This window comes from Anguilla anguilla, chromosome 10, assembly GCF_013347855.1.
Source record: "Anguilla anguilla isolate fAngAng1 chromosome 10, fAngAng1.pri, whole genome shotgun sequence".
Classification (NCBI taxonomy): Eukaryota; Metazoa; Chordata; class Actinopteri; order Anguilliformes; family Anguillidae; genus Anguilla; species Anguilla anguilla.
In genome coordinates, this window is record NC_049210.1 from 36,186,791 (window position 1) to 36,204,013 (window position 17,223).

Below are 17,223 nucleotides of genomic sequence, written 5' to 3' on the forward strand. Positions count from 1 at the left end.
CTTCATTAGCAGAGATCCGTCAGGCACAGGGCAGCTTTATCCAAAGGTCCGGCCACGTCTGCCTGCTCCGAGAGAGTGGAAGACTTCCTGTTTCTGAGGCCGGACCGGGCTACGCTAAGCTCGTAAAAACCTCTCTGTTTTTTTTTAAGCCTCCTAAGGATACGCCGCGCTGATATTCGTCAGCTGTTTTCTCTGAAAAAAAATAAAATAAGACAGCCTAGGGTTGCTGGGCTTGTCGGTATGAACGAACAAAGAATGGAGATATCGGGAATGTGAGTAATTGCAGAGAGGGAGAGCTTTGTGCGGATGCAAATGAGCGTGTCGATCAGTTTGAGGAATTGCATTAGGAATCGGAATGCAAGCCCAGATAAAGAGAAATGAATGCCCCAGCACTGAGCCGTACAAATATACCTGTACACCACAGAGTTCTACAAATAGACATAGTTATTGTGCAAAGACATCCAGCATCATTGCTTATGTCATATAATAAATATCGTTTGTGTAAAATATTGCTTTAAAGCAAAATATCGCGTTTTGGGCTGGCACTTAAAAATCTGCAAAGTCCAGAGAAGGTACAGGTAGAAGGGCGCTGGATGGAAATATGTTTTTAATGTGTTATTGATGCTGTGTATATGTGAGCTAATCACAAAAAGAACCAAAGTAGCATTTTCTCATTTCGCACACGTCAGGTTTAGCTGCTGCGTTTTAATTGACGTCAGTTACATTTTTGTGTACGAATCTGCATATGCACACAAAAAAGAAAAAAAAAGAAAACTGTCTTGTGTGAGATAGGGACTTGAAGCATCTTTATTTACAGTGCAGTGCAGAACTACTGACTCGGTTATATCTTCAATCAAACAAAATCTTATTTGTGGATCTTCATATTCCTTAACGAAATTACATTTGACATGCTTTGTGGTAAGGAATTAATTAAGATCCAATTATGAGACAACCATTCAGGCAACAACAAAAAAATCATTGTATAATTAATTATGCTCTACTGAAAGACAGCAATTAGGTTTTATTTATTTATTTAAAAAATGAAACAGAAGATAAAGATATGAAGAAAAAATATATAAAAGAAAAAAATATAAAGAAGTATAAAGAGAAAAATGTGGATTCAGCAGTTTGATATAGAAAACAATTCTTGCGATCCCAGTTAATGACACGACGGTGTTTATTGTTTTCGCCCGCATTGAGCTGACAGACAACCGCATAAATCTCTTATGGGTCCCGCAGCACCTCATGTAGCAATAACATGGCTCGCTAGCTTCACCCAAGGAGCATGACTGATTCGCCGAGTCCTTTCAACTGTGCTACAGGTAAAGTCAGCCGGAACGCCAGAGAAACAACTCCGCTCAGCTGGACCCCGTGAGACAAAGCCATTATGCTGGACATAATCACAAATGAACGGGAACCGGCTGCCAGAGGATCCTGGGACAGTCTTGATACTGGTGCATTCCTCCAGGGGAAGAGGAACATGTGGGAAATAGGGTTGGGGGCAAATAGTTAATTTCTGCATTGATAAGACCCCCTCTACACACACACACTCACATATTCTATCCTTACCATGGAAGTACACGGTCTCTTGTTGAAAATATGTCCTTGCAAGTCTTCACAACCCATCTGAGCCTTAATTGGCAACTGGGCCCTCTGCCTATTTATGAAATGATTGTTCTTTTTCTTCTTGTGAGACAGCCAGTAGAAACTTGGTTTCTGTACTACCATACTTTGTCCTTCGACAGCTTGGCTGAAATTGGCATTAGTAGAGTCGCAGACAAAAAATGACAGAACCTGGAAATCCAAAAGAGCGCATTTATTGAATTAATATATATTTTTTTTACAGAGAGAATTGTCACTGTGTTTCAAAAGATGAAGGGTCCAAAATTGCATTTGATTTGATCTGATTTGAAAAATAATGCAATTCAAGTTGAATGAAAACTATTTAATCTCTTCAATATAATGCCTTTGTTGTATGTACCTATATTTTTGTGCATTTTACACTGTAATGTGTTGAGTGAATTTCACTGCCTAGTGTTGGATGGAGGCAATATTTCCTCACCAATATCTTCACCGACCCCTGTCACTGTAATGCACGAACATTAACAAGATATGCAGCTTTGTAAGGAATAATTTAAAGTTACATTGAAACCAGATGTATTGGAAAAAAATATTTTTTTTGAAAATCTGTGTTGCTCTATATTCATAAGGTAGATATATTGAACACTGCATTTCGGGGGATATGGATATGAGTTTAATGAATAGCCCTAGAAACACATAACTCCTGCTCGGTGGTGAGTGAACGAACGAGGGGACAGAAATGGCAGGTAAGGGAGGCTGGGGTGGATGGTCAAATCTTGACCTGTATACACATCCCCCCCCCGCCCACACCACCCCACTGCTGGGGATTTGACCCCCAACTTGGCGCTCTCTGCCCTTGTTTGAGAAAGGTGGAAAAAGTGCATAAGGAAGGAGGAGAGAAAGGAGGGCTGCCCACTCCCCTGTACAGAAGGGCAGTTAAGGGGCCTGCAGCCATGTTATTGCTCCCCGTTTCGGAGTTTGAAAAATAAAGAAATAAAAAGACTCGACATTAAAATTTCATCGCACAAAGGGGATCTGGCAAATAAACAAACGGCTTTATCCACACGGTCCCATCCCCACCCAAAGGCACCACAGTGACGGCTGTGGTCTAGCCAAAGCACGAGACGAACCTGGGCCGGTCGCCAGTCAACCTCAGGTGTGCACCTGCTGGCGAAGCGGCCACTGTCCAGTTTCCTCGCGGCTTCCCCTGGCTTTGGGAGAACAGGGACAGCCGCCAAAAAAAAAAAAGAGGAAGGCTGGCCCTCCCCCGCCCCTCCCCCACCCCTCCTGGCAATGCAGCGCGATGTTACCGCCAACACAACGAGCCTGTCTGCAGTGTCTGCTGGTGGAAGAAAGCTTTAGACGAGGAAGTTGTAACAGATGTGGACCTCAACAGCACGCAACAATTGAGTGTTTGCATGTCTGCAATAGTAACAGATGATATTTTATTGTGCCGTGACTTACAGTGGTGCAGAAAAAGCAGCCCTCAGCATAAGTGCACATCTGTGAGCTAACATGCTCCAGTGTGGCGGGCTCCTGTGAAACTGTATGTGCCTGCTCTGTGATGGAGGAATCGATTACTGTGCCCGGTTCTCTCTGTGGAGGTTTGATGCTGAGGGATCACCGGCGAGAACTGTTGCCTGGTCATTTTTTCATATCAATCTTTCTTCTTTCCCTCCCTCCCTCCCTCCCTCCCTCTTTAGGGTCTCTCTGAGGAATGCCAGTACCTCTTCCAGCCTCAGCTCATTGTCCAGCGGCTGATTGGAATTTCAGTGCTGTATCCGGGATACTACATTGATCAAATGATCCCGGAGCACAACAGATCGGTGCTTTACAAGTGGGTGACCACTCCGACAGCACACTCCCATTAGTCACACTAACAACAAACAGGAAATGACACGTCTATACTGGGTGCGGGGAGACACATATACAGTGCACATGCACACATGCGCGTGCACACACGCATACACTCTCCCATGCATGCATATATGCATACTGCACTTTAGCACACACACCTACTCAGATACACTGATCATGCACTTGCAGGCACATACACACAGACACATCCAGACATTTTACACATCATGCTTAATCTTTGCATCGTTTATGGAATAACAGCTTACTGTCCAGGGGAGGCGAGTAATCCTGTTTATGGCCTTTGAATGGGGAGAGATAATTAGGGTGCCAATTCCACTCGAGGAGACGCTCAGCATTCGAAAGGCTCGCCCGCCTTTAGCCGCGTTTGTGATTTCGGACACGTCCCTCCCCCTTCCCGCGCTCCACGGTGAATTTCGCCTCTCATTAATTTCGCGTATTAATGGACTCTTCCCTCAATTAGTAAATAAAAGGCCATTAAAGTCAACACGGAGGAAGGGATGGGAGAGATGCACACAGAAAAAGAGATAGGCGCCACCTGAACACAAGCCCACGCACAGAACAGGCTGCTCGGTTCTCAGGCGAGGGACGTTGTCCTCCAGACATATTAACTGAAGTCACATCCAGCAAAGTCACTGAAGTCATTTCAAAGCCGCGTGGGTCCCGCGAATCAGATGGTGAAATATTGTTAAAAAATGTGCAATGTGTTTTTAAGCATCTTGACGTTTGAAGTTTTTTTTTTTTGTTTTTTTTTTCTCTGCTTGTTTCAAGCCCCCCAGTTCTGGATGCAATAGATAGTGTTGTCCTTTTTTTTGTAAGGAAAGACTCTTTCCAAAAACAAAAAAAAAAAACAAGAAAATAATATCTTGAGGCGTGTTTGTTTTCGCCCTCAGCGCGTAGCGCGGAGATAGCGGTGCAGTGTTCAGGGCGCGGAGCGGAGCCGAGGCCAGGAATGAAATGAGCTAATAGACGAGTGTGCTCACATTTGTCCCCGCGTTTATTTTAATTATCTGATCGGGGCCTTTTTTCCTCTTTTCATTTCCTCCGCCGCTTCCTCTGACAGTCACCTCAAGCAACGGCAACGCCATGGATTTAATCAACCGCACTGCCGACGGACTGACGCACACCCTATCTAACACACTGAAAAACACACACACGCATATGCGCACACACGCACACACACACACACACACGCATACGCACAGGGAGACTAGCTGACATCATGGCGTTAGCTAATGGGGATCCTAATAAACAATAAACAATAAACACACACACATGCACACACGCACTCCTGCCCATGCGCACAGACACACACATACACACACACACACACACACACATGCATGGGCATGTATGCATCCACACGCACACACACACACACACACACACACACAAACAGTACACACAAACACACGCTTGTATACACACAGGGAAATGTGTACAGATACACGCTCAAATGCAAACAATGCTCTGAATTAACATCTGAGGTTCAACTATAGAAAGTGATGAATGATTACAGATTAGATGTTTTCTAGGAATGCTCAAATATAGAAGGATTTAGAATCGCAAAGTGTTTAATCGGAGATATGTATTAAAAAGAATGTTACACCCCATTTGGCAGAGAAGCCAAAATCAGCAGGGAATGGCTGTGTTTGTTTAAAAGCACCTTAAAATGAACCCCTTCATTTCTCTGTACATACACTGTAAAATCAGTGCGAATAAAGATTATTCCCTGTGGATATTAGTCATTGCTAATTTTATATTCAGAGTTTAGCAAAAAATTCTCTCTGTAGATGGTGAACTTTAATTATGTGCCTATGAGATCTTGACCAGGTACCTAATGCTAATTTTCTGACTTCTAACAGAAGATAATGTACTTTCTAGGCTTGTGGTGTAAACATAAAAGAGATAGACAAAAGAGTGTTTCCTTCACCCACTGTAATTGGAAAAAGAGGCCTGCCCTTTGAGATAAGGGGCTAGAACAATTACAAAACAAGAGAGGGATGTGTGACAGAAAACTAAAGTCCCCACAGGGAACGGTTTAAAATGAAATAGAATTAAACAGTTTTTAGCTCATTAAAAACTGTCTTGCCTACTTGGGAGACTAAAAATATGGTTTTGTCGGAGGCCCCAAGGTCTTTTAGTGCGGTGGTGTGCTCAATGGCTAAAAAATCAAGTCCGACCTCTGCCAGTGAACAATTTTTGGTTCTAAGAACATTCCCAGAACATTTAGAGCAGAACGTTAGGATAAATGAATCTCCTGCAGTCCCTTGAATGTTATTTTCTTTAAGTCTCACAGAACACTACAGGAATGTCTTTAGAATGGTATTCAGTTTTGTTATTCAATTTAGTGCAAACATTTGTCAGAGGTAGTTACTATTAATTTTGTCAGGAATTTTAGAAATGTCACATATATGCTATTTCTATATACTATTCAGAACATTATTAAAATGTATTTGACATGTGTAAGTCTTGTTTTTTTCCATTACTAAATGTTAAGTAGAGGATGTGTGTGACATTCCACATGGATCATCTTTCTGTGACAGAATTTGTTTGGAACAATGAAATCCTGTTAGATTGTTCGGGAAATGTTCATACCATGACCAAAATGTAAACTAACTGTTAGTTCACTACAGTACTAACCGCAAAACTAAGCCTTCTCCAACATAACATACAGCTACCCTGAAGAAGCGATAGTGAAAGGTTTCAGTGGTGGATTTTGTGTCAGTAGTTGAGCCGTTTATGCAATACGTCATGATTCTTTTGTTCCGGGTGTGTGGTTTTCAAAAAGCCGTTAATATAGTTTGCATTTATACTTCATGATTAATTTCTTGCAGAGACAAGCACTGTCTGTAAAGACAGACACTGTGCACAAGGATGGGTTTTAAGCACATGCCTTCCCGGTGAACTGTTCCCCGAATGTCAGTAGAGTCGTAATGGCAGGCAAATGAAATCTTTTTTTTATGGCCTCCGGAAAGGGGCACGGCTGAAACAAAAGCAAACAGCTGCTTGGGCGAGTGTCTGCAGTGAAGAGAGGGGCAAAGGCGACAGCGTGAGACCAGGTGGGGCGGGACAGTGGCGGAGAGCGCCGCTCCTCTGCTCGAGCAGCTGTCAGCCCCCCCCCCCCCGCTTCCTCAAACCCGGGAGGCCTTCAGCACCGCGGACAGCGGCCATCCCCGCCGGCGGGGCGGCACAGCTGAGGTTGATTCGTTAATCAGCACGGCTGTGGCTCGTCGCCCTGCGCGAGGGCCGGTACAGGAGGGGCCCGCGGTGCCTTTCGGGAGGGGGGACGACGCGGCCACAGCTGGGGCGGGAGACGGGGTTCCAGGTCTCCTCTTATTTCTCTAACGAAAAAAACCGGGAGAATATTTTCATCGGGGTCTGTGGAAGGCCTCTTCCTTTCAGCCATGCAGCATGGTTTCTTCATTTTCTCATTCTTCTCAGTAGTGTGTTTGTTTGTTTGTTTGTATGTTCTCACACTACAAAGCGCAGGAATAAGAATGCCATCAATCTCTAAGTTATGTTTTGTCCATTTGCCTCCGCCTGTCTCTGTGCCACACTGAGATCAACAGATTTTAGTAGGATAATAGTGGCAGTAGTTATTTTAGAAGGCATGCTGAAATATGTAATTTACCCACATCATCCCCCTTTTATTTCCATTTACCATCCATTTTAACCGTATCTTCTGAACTATTCCCAAAAGACAACTTTCGTACTGTATAGGTGATAGTCCCACCCCCTAATATTGTCCACGACAAAGATTATGGCAACATTCACTGCTGAAAATGGCATCAGTGTCACATTTAAACAGACTGCCTTCGCAGTTGATTTCACAACATACGACACGAATATCAGTGCAACATGGCGCACACATTTCATTTCAGAGACAGAGTAGCTTTCGAACCACCACCATTTTTATGTGGCGTCTGGAAGTCAAGGCAACGATGTCTGTGATAATACCAATTATTCGATGGTGAAAAATTATTCCAAAAAGGAATTACACTTAAAAGTCAAGGCTTAATTTAACCTTTTTGTATTCAGCGCTCACAATGGAAAAGAACATGTACAAATTAATTAACCTGATAGAAAACACAATGGGCAATGGCACCACTGTTCCTCAGAAGTCTTCAGAGGTCAGTAAAAAAAGGAGATTTACAGTTAAAAGAAAATTCAGCGCCTCTTTTTTAAAAAGTGTAGAAAAATAGAATTTAAACGTATTTTGGCACCGATTTCAAAAGGGCTCCTCTAACATAAGTAAAAGTTTGAGATCTATCCTGAAGAAGGTCCCAAAAGAGAGGCTTTGAAGCTTTTTTTAAAAAAATAAAAACTCTTTTTCTTATCATTGCCCAAGAGTGTTTTCATTTTTTAAAGCTTTTTAAAACATAAATTGATTGAGACCACAGAGGTATTTTGTGATTTTATTGCAAATTTTGAAGAGAACATTTTCTTGAATGATGTCCTGGAACTTGTAAACAATTACTTCTGTGTTTGATTCAATTTACTGGATATTATCTTCTAAGTGTTTCATATCCAAATCATGAAAGAGATTAGTGAAATTTTTAGAACCGGAAGATACATTCAAACTAAACATCTTTTGAAAAAAAAAAAAAAAACAATTATTAGTTTCATCGATCATGTTTTTTGTTTTATTACAGACTGCATTCAAATGAAAAGAAAAATCTTTATAACAGGAAGGCGTTCATTTAAAACTGTTTACACAAACACAATTAAACTGTAATCCAGTTGTTTCAAACAGGTGTCAAACTGGATCCACGAAAAAGTACCAGGGGGTCCTCATCCAAACAAAAAAAACAATGTTTTAATTTCCGTATTTCATGAAATATATATTATACGTTTTTTAGATAAACATGGCTAGGCTTCAAAATGGTAGCATAAACTCTGATCATTCTAAGGCTAAAGAACATGTGTACATATACTGTATGTCAACATGGTTCCATGATAGAACAGCACAATGTTTTGGCTCCTTGTGTCAGCTTGCTGAACAGTTGATGTCCTAAAGCCAGTAATGGGTGTTGGATTTGTTTGTCAAATATTAACAGTTTTATGAACATGGAGTCCTTAGGCATGGGTGCCGTAGTCATTACATGGGAGGATTGTAATTAAGGGTTCTAAGCTCAGCTGTGTTCTAGGCCGATGAACTGAATAACTGCTGTAGCATCTGGTCCAAACGCCTGGTTAGGGATCGTTACGGCGGTGATTGATCGATTCAGCTGGTCAGCACTTTAATTAATTCAGTTTTGAGGGATGTTTTTTTTTTTTTCCTCCCTGAGCAGTTTGTCCCAAGAGCTCTCTCAACACATAAAAAACTGCTTCATTGATCCACATCAACCTGTTCCTTGTCTTTAGCTGTGAATCACATAGACTGACAGTCCCGTTGGGAAGGGTTGAAGCGGTTATCTTCAAAGGGCACATTTAGCCGTTCTCAGCAAAACAAACGAAAGGAACAATGTTAAGACTTTTCAAAACTCTTAATTTAGATGATTTGTCATTGATTGTCGGGACCTGGTAATAAATACTTTGCAAAGATAATTCAAATTGCATTATGCTGCACTCTCTCTCATAAAGAGTGGCTTAAGAAACGAGCGGTTTTAAAAGTGCCTTACAATTAAAATAGGTGAAATAGGTGTAGCATTACAGAAAAAGAACAAGCAAAAAGTTATTTCCTGAATATATCCCTATGTTGTATTGTTGCTTGTATTTAAGTTACGTATTTATTCCACAGGGAGAGTTTATGGTTGTCATCACGGATGCAGTGTGCATTGAATACGTTGCACCAGTCATTTTTCTGTTTTTATCTGTAGTCCCTGGGCAGGTTTGAGCTGCATAACAGAGAAGCTTAATAGTCAAATAAAGACAAAAAACATCAATTAAAATGCTACAGGGCTTGGTAAACAGTACACAAGGCTTGACAGTGCCCTCTATAACCCATTCCCTGTTGTGCGGTTTTCTCTTCTGTTTTGTCTACAGAGTGTTCATTCCAAACTACATTTCCCAAGTGAGGGTCCAGCTGGTGAACTGCAGCACGAGGAACAGGAGCGTGGAGACCTGCCCGATACTCCTGAAGATTAGGGCTCGTGCCCCGCCCTTGCACAACTCCACCTCCCAGGACTGCCAAGGGGGCGGCGCCTGCGAGCTGCAGACCCTCCTGCCCTCCTGGGAGCAGTGGTACTACATCCTGGTGGAGAGGAGCCAGGGCAACGCCAATGTCTACTTCCGCATCGGCGTCCAGGTCAAAGGTCAGTGCTCTGGGAGCGTGTCATATCCTGTCTGTTTGCTAGACCCTAAAGCCCACAGTTGTGGCAAATACAATAGAGAGGTTGCTGTGATGGAGTGTTGTTTTACAACAACCTTTTCTTTCTCATTGGCATCCCCATCCCACCACCAAGAACCACCTGTAATATGCAGGTTTTGAATGTTATGTTTATTAGCAAGGTGACAGCTAAGCTTGGAACACCTAGGCAATGGCACTGATGTTCTATGCACTTTAATGCAGCTGTTTAACCCTTTGAATAATAGGTTTTTGGAAGGTTTTTTCAAAATTCTACAAAAGTAATTATTAGAATTAGAATGTTGGGTTAAGAACATTCTAATTGTATATTTGTGATCATACACCATAAAGGCTTAATGTGATCTTGTGCTAACATTACACATTTTGCATGATGTGACCTTCTGCTGAATATTGCTGGGTGAAGATGTTAGTGAAGGCTTGGGCATAATTTGCTGAAGCAAGCACTCTTAGAGATGCTGGGTTCCATTATCCAAGGGCTTGAAAATCCCTTCTACTGTATTTTAATGTGCCTACTAGGGACCTTCTGTGTGGAGTGCTTGTGGCTCCTCATGGCATGCCAGTGGCTCTCCGGTGCCCTGGGTGGAAAGGTTGCCCGGGGCATTTTGGATGCCCCTGTCCCCATAGCGATTGTAGAAATAACGCTTGATGCGATGAAGATTAAACGGCAACAGCTTGATAATTTGAGCGGGGATCCATTAATTCTTTATTGGGATTTATTTGCACAAATGTTGCGAGCATATGGCTCCATCCTGCCGTCAGGCTATTGGTATTCCCGGGCATTCCGACGAAAGGATCCAGTGAATTAACGGAAAACGTGCTGGGGATTTAAGCTGCCGGCGAAGGTCCCAGGTGATTTTTGCCCGTCAGGTGGAATGGAAAGCGAAAGTGTGTTTGCAGAGGTCTCGTGATGAATCTCGGTGACAGATCGAAGCCGCGAGCCGCAGATGAGGCCCTTGTCACCGAATGAAGTCGACGTCATTATTCCGCCGCCGGTACGATTGAGCGCTCGAAGCCGCTGATGAATTCCGCACTCTTCTGCGTCTTTAGTCCACATGATAAATACAGCAATTCAGCTGCGCAGAAGGTGTGAAATAGAGAGAGGAAATTCAATCACCGAAAGCCTATTATTGCAAAGGACAGAGAAGGCGCTTTTTCCCCCCCCCCCTCAAAACCAACTCTCTTTTTCAATGCCACGTCCCGTCGCTGGATTGCAGGTGCCATAACAGGACATTTGTTAAGGCGGGGTGACTGTGTGCCCCCGCCATGACAGGATCCCACAGGAAGAAGCATTGACGCTTCCCCTTGTCTAAGAGGAGCCGTAGTTGTCTTTTCGGCTTCTGGTTGATGTCTCCACTGAGAGAGAAAAATGAACGCCAGAAAGAGAGGACATTTTGTTGGATGCAAAACAACAAGTATGTTTTATAAAATAAAGAATGAAGGAAACTTAGCGTTAGCACAACTGGAGGATGTCACGCTCGGAAATCAGAACACTGCACAGAAACAGGGCAGAAGTCTCTGTTTCTGGACATCTGCTGATGATGGTGGAGGTTGTAGGGCAGAACTATGTCTGTTTAGTGCCTGTGCTTTCCAGTCATGAAGAACACAGCTCCTTCAATCATCCTATGGTGGGCTTGGATGTCCGTGGTGATGATATGTTTTCGGGAGGATGGCGGAAAACCATAAAAGGCCATTTATGTCCAATGAGGCAGAACTGGCTGGCTTAGACGTAATGCCCACCAAGGGAACAATTTGTCGTGATTGGATGGTCTGCCATTTTGTACTCAGGATGGGCAATTATGAGGGCGAGACTCCCCCATCTTTCATGATTTTCAGATACCTTTTGTGCAATCCGTTTGGTATAAATTCCTGAAAAGCGTTAAAAATATATCCTCACTGTAAGTCATGGTTTCCATTGTGCAATCAGTTCTCCAGGCAAAACTGTCTGCGTGTGATGCAGTGCAATTCTGAACAAGTTTGACAGTAGGCTAAGAATAATTTGTCATGAAAAAGAGTTCCTGCCTCAGAGAGAGAGAAGGGAATGAGAGAAAGAGAAAGAGAGAGAGAGAGAGAGAGAGAAGGGAATGAGAGAAAGAAAAAGAGAGAGAGAGAGAGAGAGAGAGAGAGAGAGAGAGAGAGATAAATAATTCACTAACAAACATGATATAATAACATTGCTGCAAAACTGCGAGTGCTTTTGCCCTTGGCATAGCCTGTGTTCTTGAAAAGGAATGAAAAAGTCCCTCAGTCCTGTGCCACAGATGTCAAAGGCAGGTATATTGAGAATGCAGGAGCCCAAGGTAATAGAATGGAATCCAATGCTCCCAAGCACCTTAGGAGAAGATTGAGTAAAATCGAATTATAGAGTAAGGTTTGATAAATTTCTCTCCTGCCATCTTTCTTCCCCAATCTCTCTCCTTCTCTCTCTCTATCTCTATCTCTCTCTCTCTCTCAAGGCAAACCATTGTTTACATTGAGCTTGCACATAAGTCGACTGATTGATGAAAAAAGAAATGCATTATGACATATCTGCTGGCCTTAGAAACTTGATGTCTCACTTTGCAGCCTTTCTCCAAACATCTTGCATTATTATTAGATGAAGCTGTTTGACCTCTCCGCTCATTAAGGTCTGAGTCTGCCTCAGCTGTTTCAGGGGCGTTCTGTATAACGTTAGCATTTTATCCAGGCAAAAACGAGCTGTCTTTGAACTGGACGTGGGAGGAAACCACACTTATGCGAATTTTCTGTAAATTACAGTGAACAAGGCAATGCTTTCACCCCAATTCCTAGTAGCACACCAGCATTCAAACAGGACAGATTTATAAAAGAACTGTGTCATACGTGAGAAAAATATACTTCTGGAAAACAGAAAGCAATCCGCCCCTATTTCTGGATTGCTTTTCTCGAGCCTGCCTCTAACAGGATTTCTACTTGCGTGTCTGGCTCGAACCTCCGCTCCCAGTCAGATTCATCTCATTGAGGGCAGTGCCCTCCTGCCAACCGGCCAACGGGTTCACCACCGTCCCTTGTGCTCAACACTATTAACCCTTTGAAGAGTAGGTTTTTTAGAATGTTTTTTTTTCTTCAAAATTCTAATTCAGTGTTCTAGAACTCCATTGCTTTCAGTCAGCCAGTAGTGATAGCTACATCAGCATTAGAACGTTCAGTTACGAATATTCCAATCACGTATTTGTGATCTCACACCTTAAAGGGTTTAGCTGACTTAGTCATACAAGTGAGTGACAGTGAAGAGGGAGGGACCCTGCTGTGTGGAACAGGAAGCTCCCCAAGATGGAGGCTTGCAATGCGCATCTGTCCTTTTTCCTGTAAGCATTTACGACACATGGCTTTAGCCGTCGTTATTTCACTGATGCTGCTTCAATCGTACAAGTGCCGCTCTGTATGACAAATTCATTAAATATCCTGCTAAAGTCTTTAGGGAGTCTTTGGTATCCAAGAGTTCATTTCAGAGCGTGCCTAGTATTTTTCCTGTCATTGCATAAATGTCTTCACGCAACTGGTCTTCTTAAACTGTTTTCTGTTGCCCCTGTGGATCATATAGCGATGGAAAAGTGTGGAGTATTTCTTAAAAACAGGTTCTGAAAACTGCAGGGACCTGTTGTGCCCCTGTCCTAGATACTTCTCATCTTCCACTACTTCTACAGGTACCTTTAAAGTGTTGATTGTTTTGTTTTCTCTCTTACATTACTTTCATAATGAAAACTGCAGCACCATGACAGTTGGCCCCAGCTCAAAATGAACAGAAAGATTCATTATGAATATTCATACTCCTAGACTGAACTGAAACAGAAGAGTCCTAAATCAGTGTGCCCTGAAGCGATACTGTTAATATCTAAGCAGAAGGGGCGCTTTAGTCAACGAAAAGCCCATATTGCAATGTATTTTCTTAAGATCCGGGAGATTTAGTACCTTGGAGCAGTTTTCAGAAAATAATCAAAACCCAGGCTGCTCGGTGTCGACGAGAAAAAACAATAAAAGAAAATCTATTTCCATACGCCTGTCTGCAGGCCACCAAGTCACATTTAAACGGGAAGACGTCTGAAGCAGAGGTGTGTTTTGATTAGTCAGGTCTGTTTAATTGCTTCCTTAGTGAAAGCAAAAGAGTGCTTTCAGTACCTCGTCTTCATTCTAGGCTTTTGATTTCCTTTGGAATCTGTTATTGGCAGTTGTCAACATGAGGACCTCTGTTGTGCCAGTGAAACTTCATAGGCTTACCAAAATCAACTGTTTGGAACATCATTAAGAAGAAAGAAAGCACTGGTGTGCTCTACAATTGCAAAAGGCCTGGAAGGCCAAAGAAGACCTCTACAGTTGATGACTGAAGAATTCTTACCACGAGCAAAAAAGCCCAAACACCTGTCTGACAGATCAGAATCACGCTTCAGGAGGTAGGCATGAATGTATCAGTGACTACTGTCCACATACAACTTTACAAACAGAACTACAGAGGCTAAACTGCAAGATGCAAACCACTAGTTAGCTGAAAAAATGCGATAGCCAGGTTACAGTTTGCTGTATATACATGGTTATGATAGTAATGCAGGGAGGCTGGTATACTGTTCAGTGTGCCAATATTGTGCTCTAGATAGTAATACAGATACAGCTGCGCTGTAGCAATGGCGGATCACGGGTCCTTTAGTAAAAATGCACTGAACTCCCATGGTCTCTCGGCAACCATTACATTTTCTCCCATTTCTTTACTCCCTGAGCAGTGCATTCAGGACAGTTTTTCGTTGTGTTATTTTCATTTTCATATTTACCGTAGGCGAAGGCTCAGTGGACCATCAGTTTCTTTCTTTTCATTACCGACATCATTTGCTTCTCGCGGTAATAAATGTTTGCCCTCGACTGTGTAAAATGTTTTGGGTTCGCGCTTGTTTAGTTTTACATTGGAGTCACCTCCTTGATTATGCTTTAAAATTGTAATTATTACTCATTAACGAGAGTCCGCCGAGATGCCCCCCCCCCCACCCCCCTTCATTTCAATGACATTCAGATACCCAAATTGAAGTTGGCAGCCTGGGATTTCAAGAACAGTTCCAAGACAATGAGCCATGATTTTGGTCTTTTAACGACTGTAATTCATCATCGAGGGTAATTGAAACATCAGGCAAGAAGCTGAAGGATGTAGTTTCCGTCACGCATGTCATTTTGACTCACCACTGTATCGGGCCTTTAAACTTTAAACAGAGTTTTCCTAATTTTATATGTGTGTATATATATTCTTGCTATTTGAGCTGTGCTCTAATTAGCCTCAAACAAGTCTGAACTCTACTGAAATGCAAGGGGGAATTTTCTCACTTTTACCTTCAGCAGAATGGATGCAGCCACTATATTTAATCTGCAATTTTTCTCAAGGACTGTCTGTCATACTCCACTAAGTTGCCAGTAGAAAACATAATTTGGGATATTTCGATTCAGAGCACATAATTCGAGCAATAACTGTAAATGCCACCGTGGATCTCAGCCTTCTTTGGATCTTAGGAGCCGTACGGCTTAATATAGCAGCGAGAAGAGAAAATTGTCTTTGGGTGTACAGTGTGTGGAGGTGGGTGTTCTTCGACAGACAGTGCTGGTAAAAATGGCACAATAGACACTGCCTTGAGGCTTTTTCAGTGGGAAAACAAAGCCGACAGCCACTAGTCAGAATAAAAAGCTAATGAGGGACTTCGTTTCGGAGCTGTTCGGCTGAGAAACTGACAGTTCTAGAACACCTCTAAATTTCAAGCTGTACTGGAGTAAGCAAAATTATATTTTCTGCTCTCAGAAAGAAAATCTTTTGAATCGCTTGAATCTTATTTTTTTTTGTCATGTTGTCTAATTAACTGAATTTTTAGGCCTTGCCTTAGGAGCTTATTTCATATTCATCAACAATAAGGATTTTTTTTTTCTCCTGTGTGATATGTCTTCAATAGTTTATAAATTACGTGGGTTGAAAAAGGCTCGGTTGAGATTAGTTCGCGAGGAAAAACAACATGTACTACGCTGCCGCAAACCACTGCTGGCCTTGGGGCAACTGGAGAGTGACCAATGGGTTTGGTATGGTTGGACCATGTGTGCCTTCACAACCTCAGACACAGGCAAAGTACTCCAGTGCGGTCCGCATGTGCCTTCTGAACAGAAATCACGCTGCCTTTTGCTCCGGCATCCTTCGTGGAGACCCAGAGTGATTTCACACACAGGATCATTTTTTCATTAGTTCTCTCCCCCTTTCACCTTCCAGTGGAGCAGAAGAAAAAGCAGGGGTTTCAAATGAGATTTATGAGCAGAATGAAATATGTATATTTCTACTGAATGTCCTGTGTGAAGACAGCATTACAGGACAGTGTTAGTGGACAGTGTTAGTGGAGAGTGTTAGAGGGCACCGTTATAAGACCGTTATAAGACATGGTTAGAGGATGTAGGGCTAGGATTAGGGTTAGTTTTACACGTGTCTCTAAAATTTTGGGGGTGCAAACTCCAGTACCATCCGTGATGCTCATGCTAACAATCAACTGAAAATAATGGCACCTGTTTTGGTCATGAGATGTGGTGCGGAGAGTGCGTTTGAAGTGCGCTGCTCTTATTGATGTGCTGGGGAGTGGTGCTTTCACTGTAGCTCTGAAGTTTCCTCTTCAAAGATGAGGCTTGAACCACAAGCATCAGTTTAGATTCAAGCCTCATCTTTGAACACAGGATGTGACTGCACACCATTCTTGTCAGTTAACAGGAAAACTTAATGCAACGTAAACTGACAGAACTGCTGGGTAGCAAACAATGAGGGAAGCAAAAGCAAGTCGGTACAATATATGAAAACAGCACTTCCCCCCACCCCCCACTACCGAACAAATTAAATTAAAATAGGATATTCACAATTAATTGCACCAAATATTCCTGATAATAACATTACCATTATCTTCCATGACCTAAAACAATGCGCATGTTTTATGTGCTACTGTATTATCAACAGATTACTTAATGAACAGGATATTAATGCTAAGCAATCACTGTCTGTGTAATTTAGTGCATTAGGGAGCCGAAACCTGAGCACTGATGTTTGGAAAGGGGTTTCGTTATACCAGTAACTTACTGATTACAACATCCTGTCAAGGCACCTGTGGCAGTTGGAGGTGAGAGAGGCCCTTACGGAAGTTTTGCAATATATTTTGCAATATATTGTATGTATATGGACTTAAAAAAAAAAAAAAATGATAAATATATTTCACATTAAATAAAAAAAAAAACATTTTGCAATATCTGAAAGCTATATATATATTACATATAAACAACGTATTGCTTTCAGATGTTGCATTATAAATGGAGGTGTTATAACATATTGTGATCTTGATATTTTATCATCATATTTTATTTATTCAGTATCTTCCATTTCTGTGAGTGAGGCCTTAATTGGCCATCATATTCTCACAATAAACTGTAAAAAAGAAAAAATATATGTAAGT

The 17,223-nt window shown here is 42.2% G+C and overlaps 1 protein-coding gene across 1 annotated transcript in view; it reads left to right on the forward strand.

The window, feature by feature from the left end:
* tmem8b (transmembrane protein 8B) overlaps nt 1–17,223 on the forward strand; it is a 115,064-nt gene that overhangs the window by 55,245 nt on the left and 42,596 nt on the right. The window contains exons 4-5 of the mRNA XM_035378905.1: nt 3,285–3,418; nt 9,445–9,713. Of these exons, the coding sequence (XP_035234796.1) occupies nt 3,285–3,418; nt 9,445–9,713 (403 nt within the window). The remainder of the gene's footprint in view (nt 1–3,284; nt 3,419–9,444; nt 9,714–17,223) is intronic.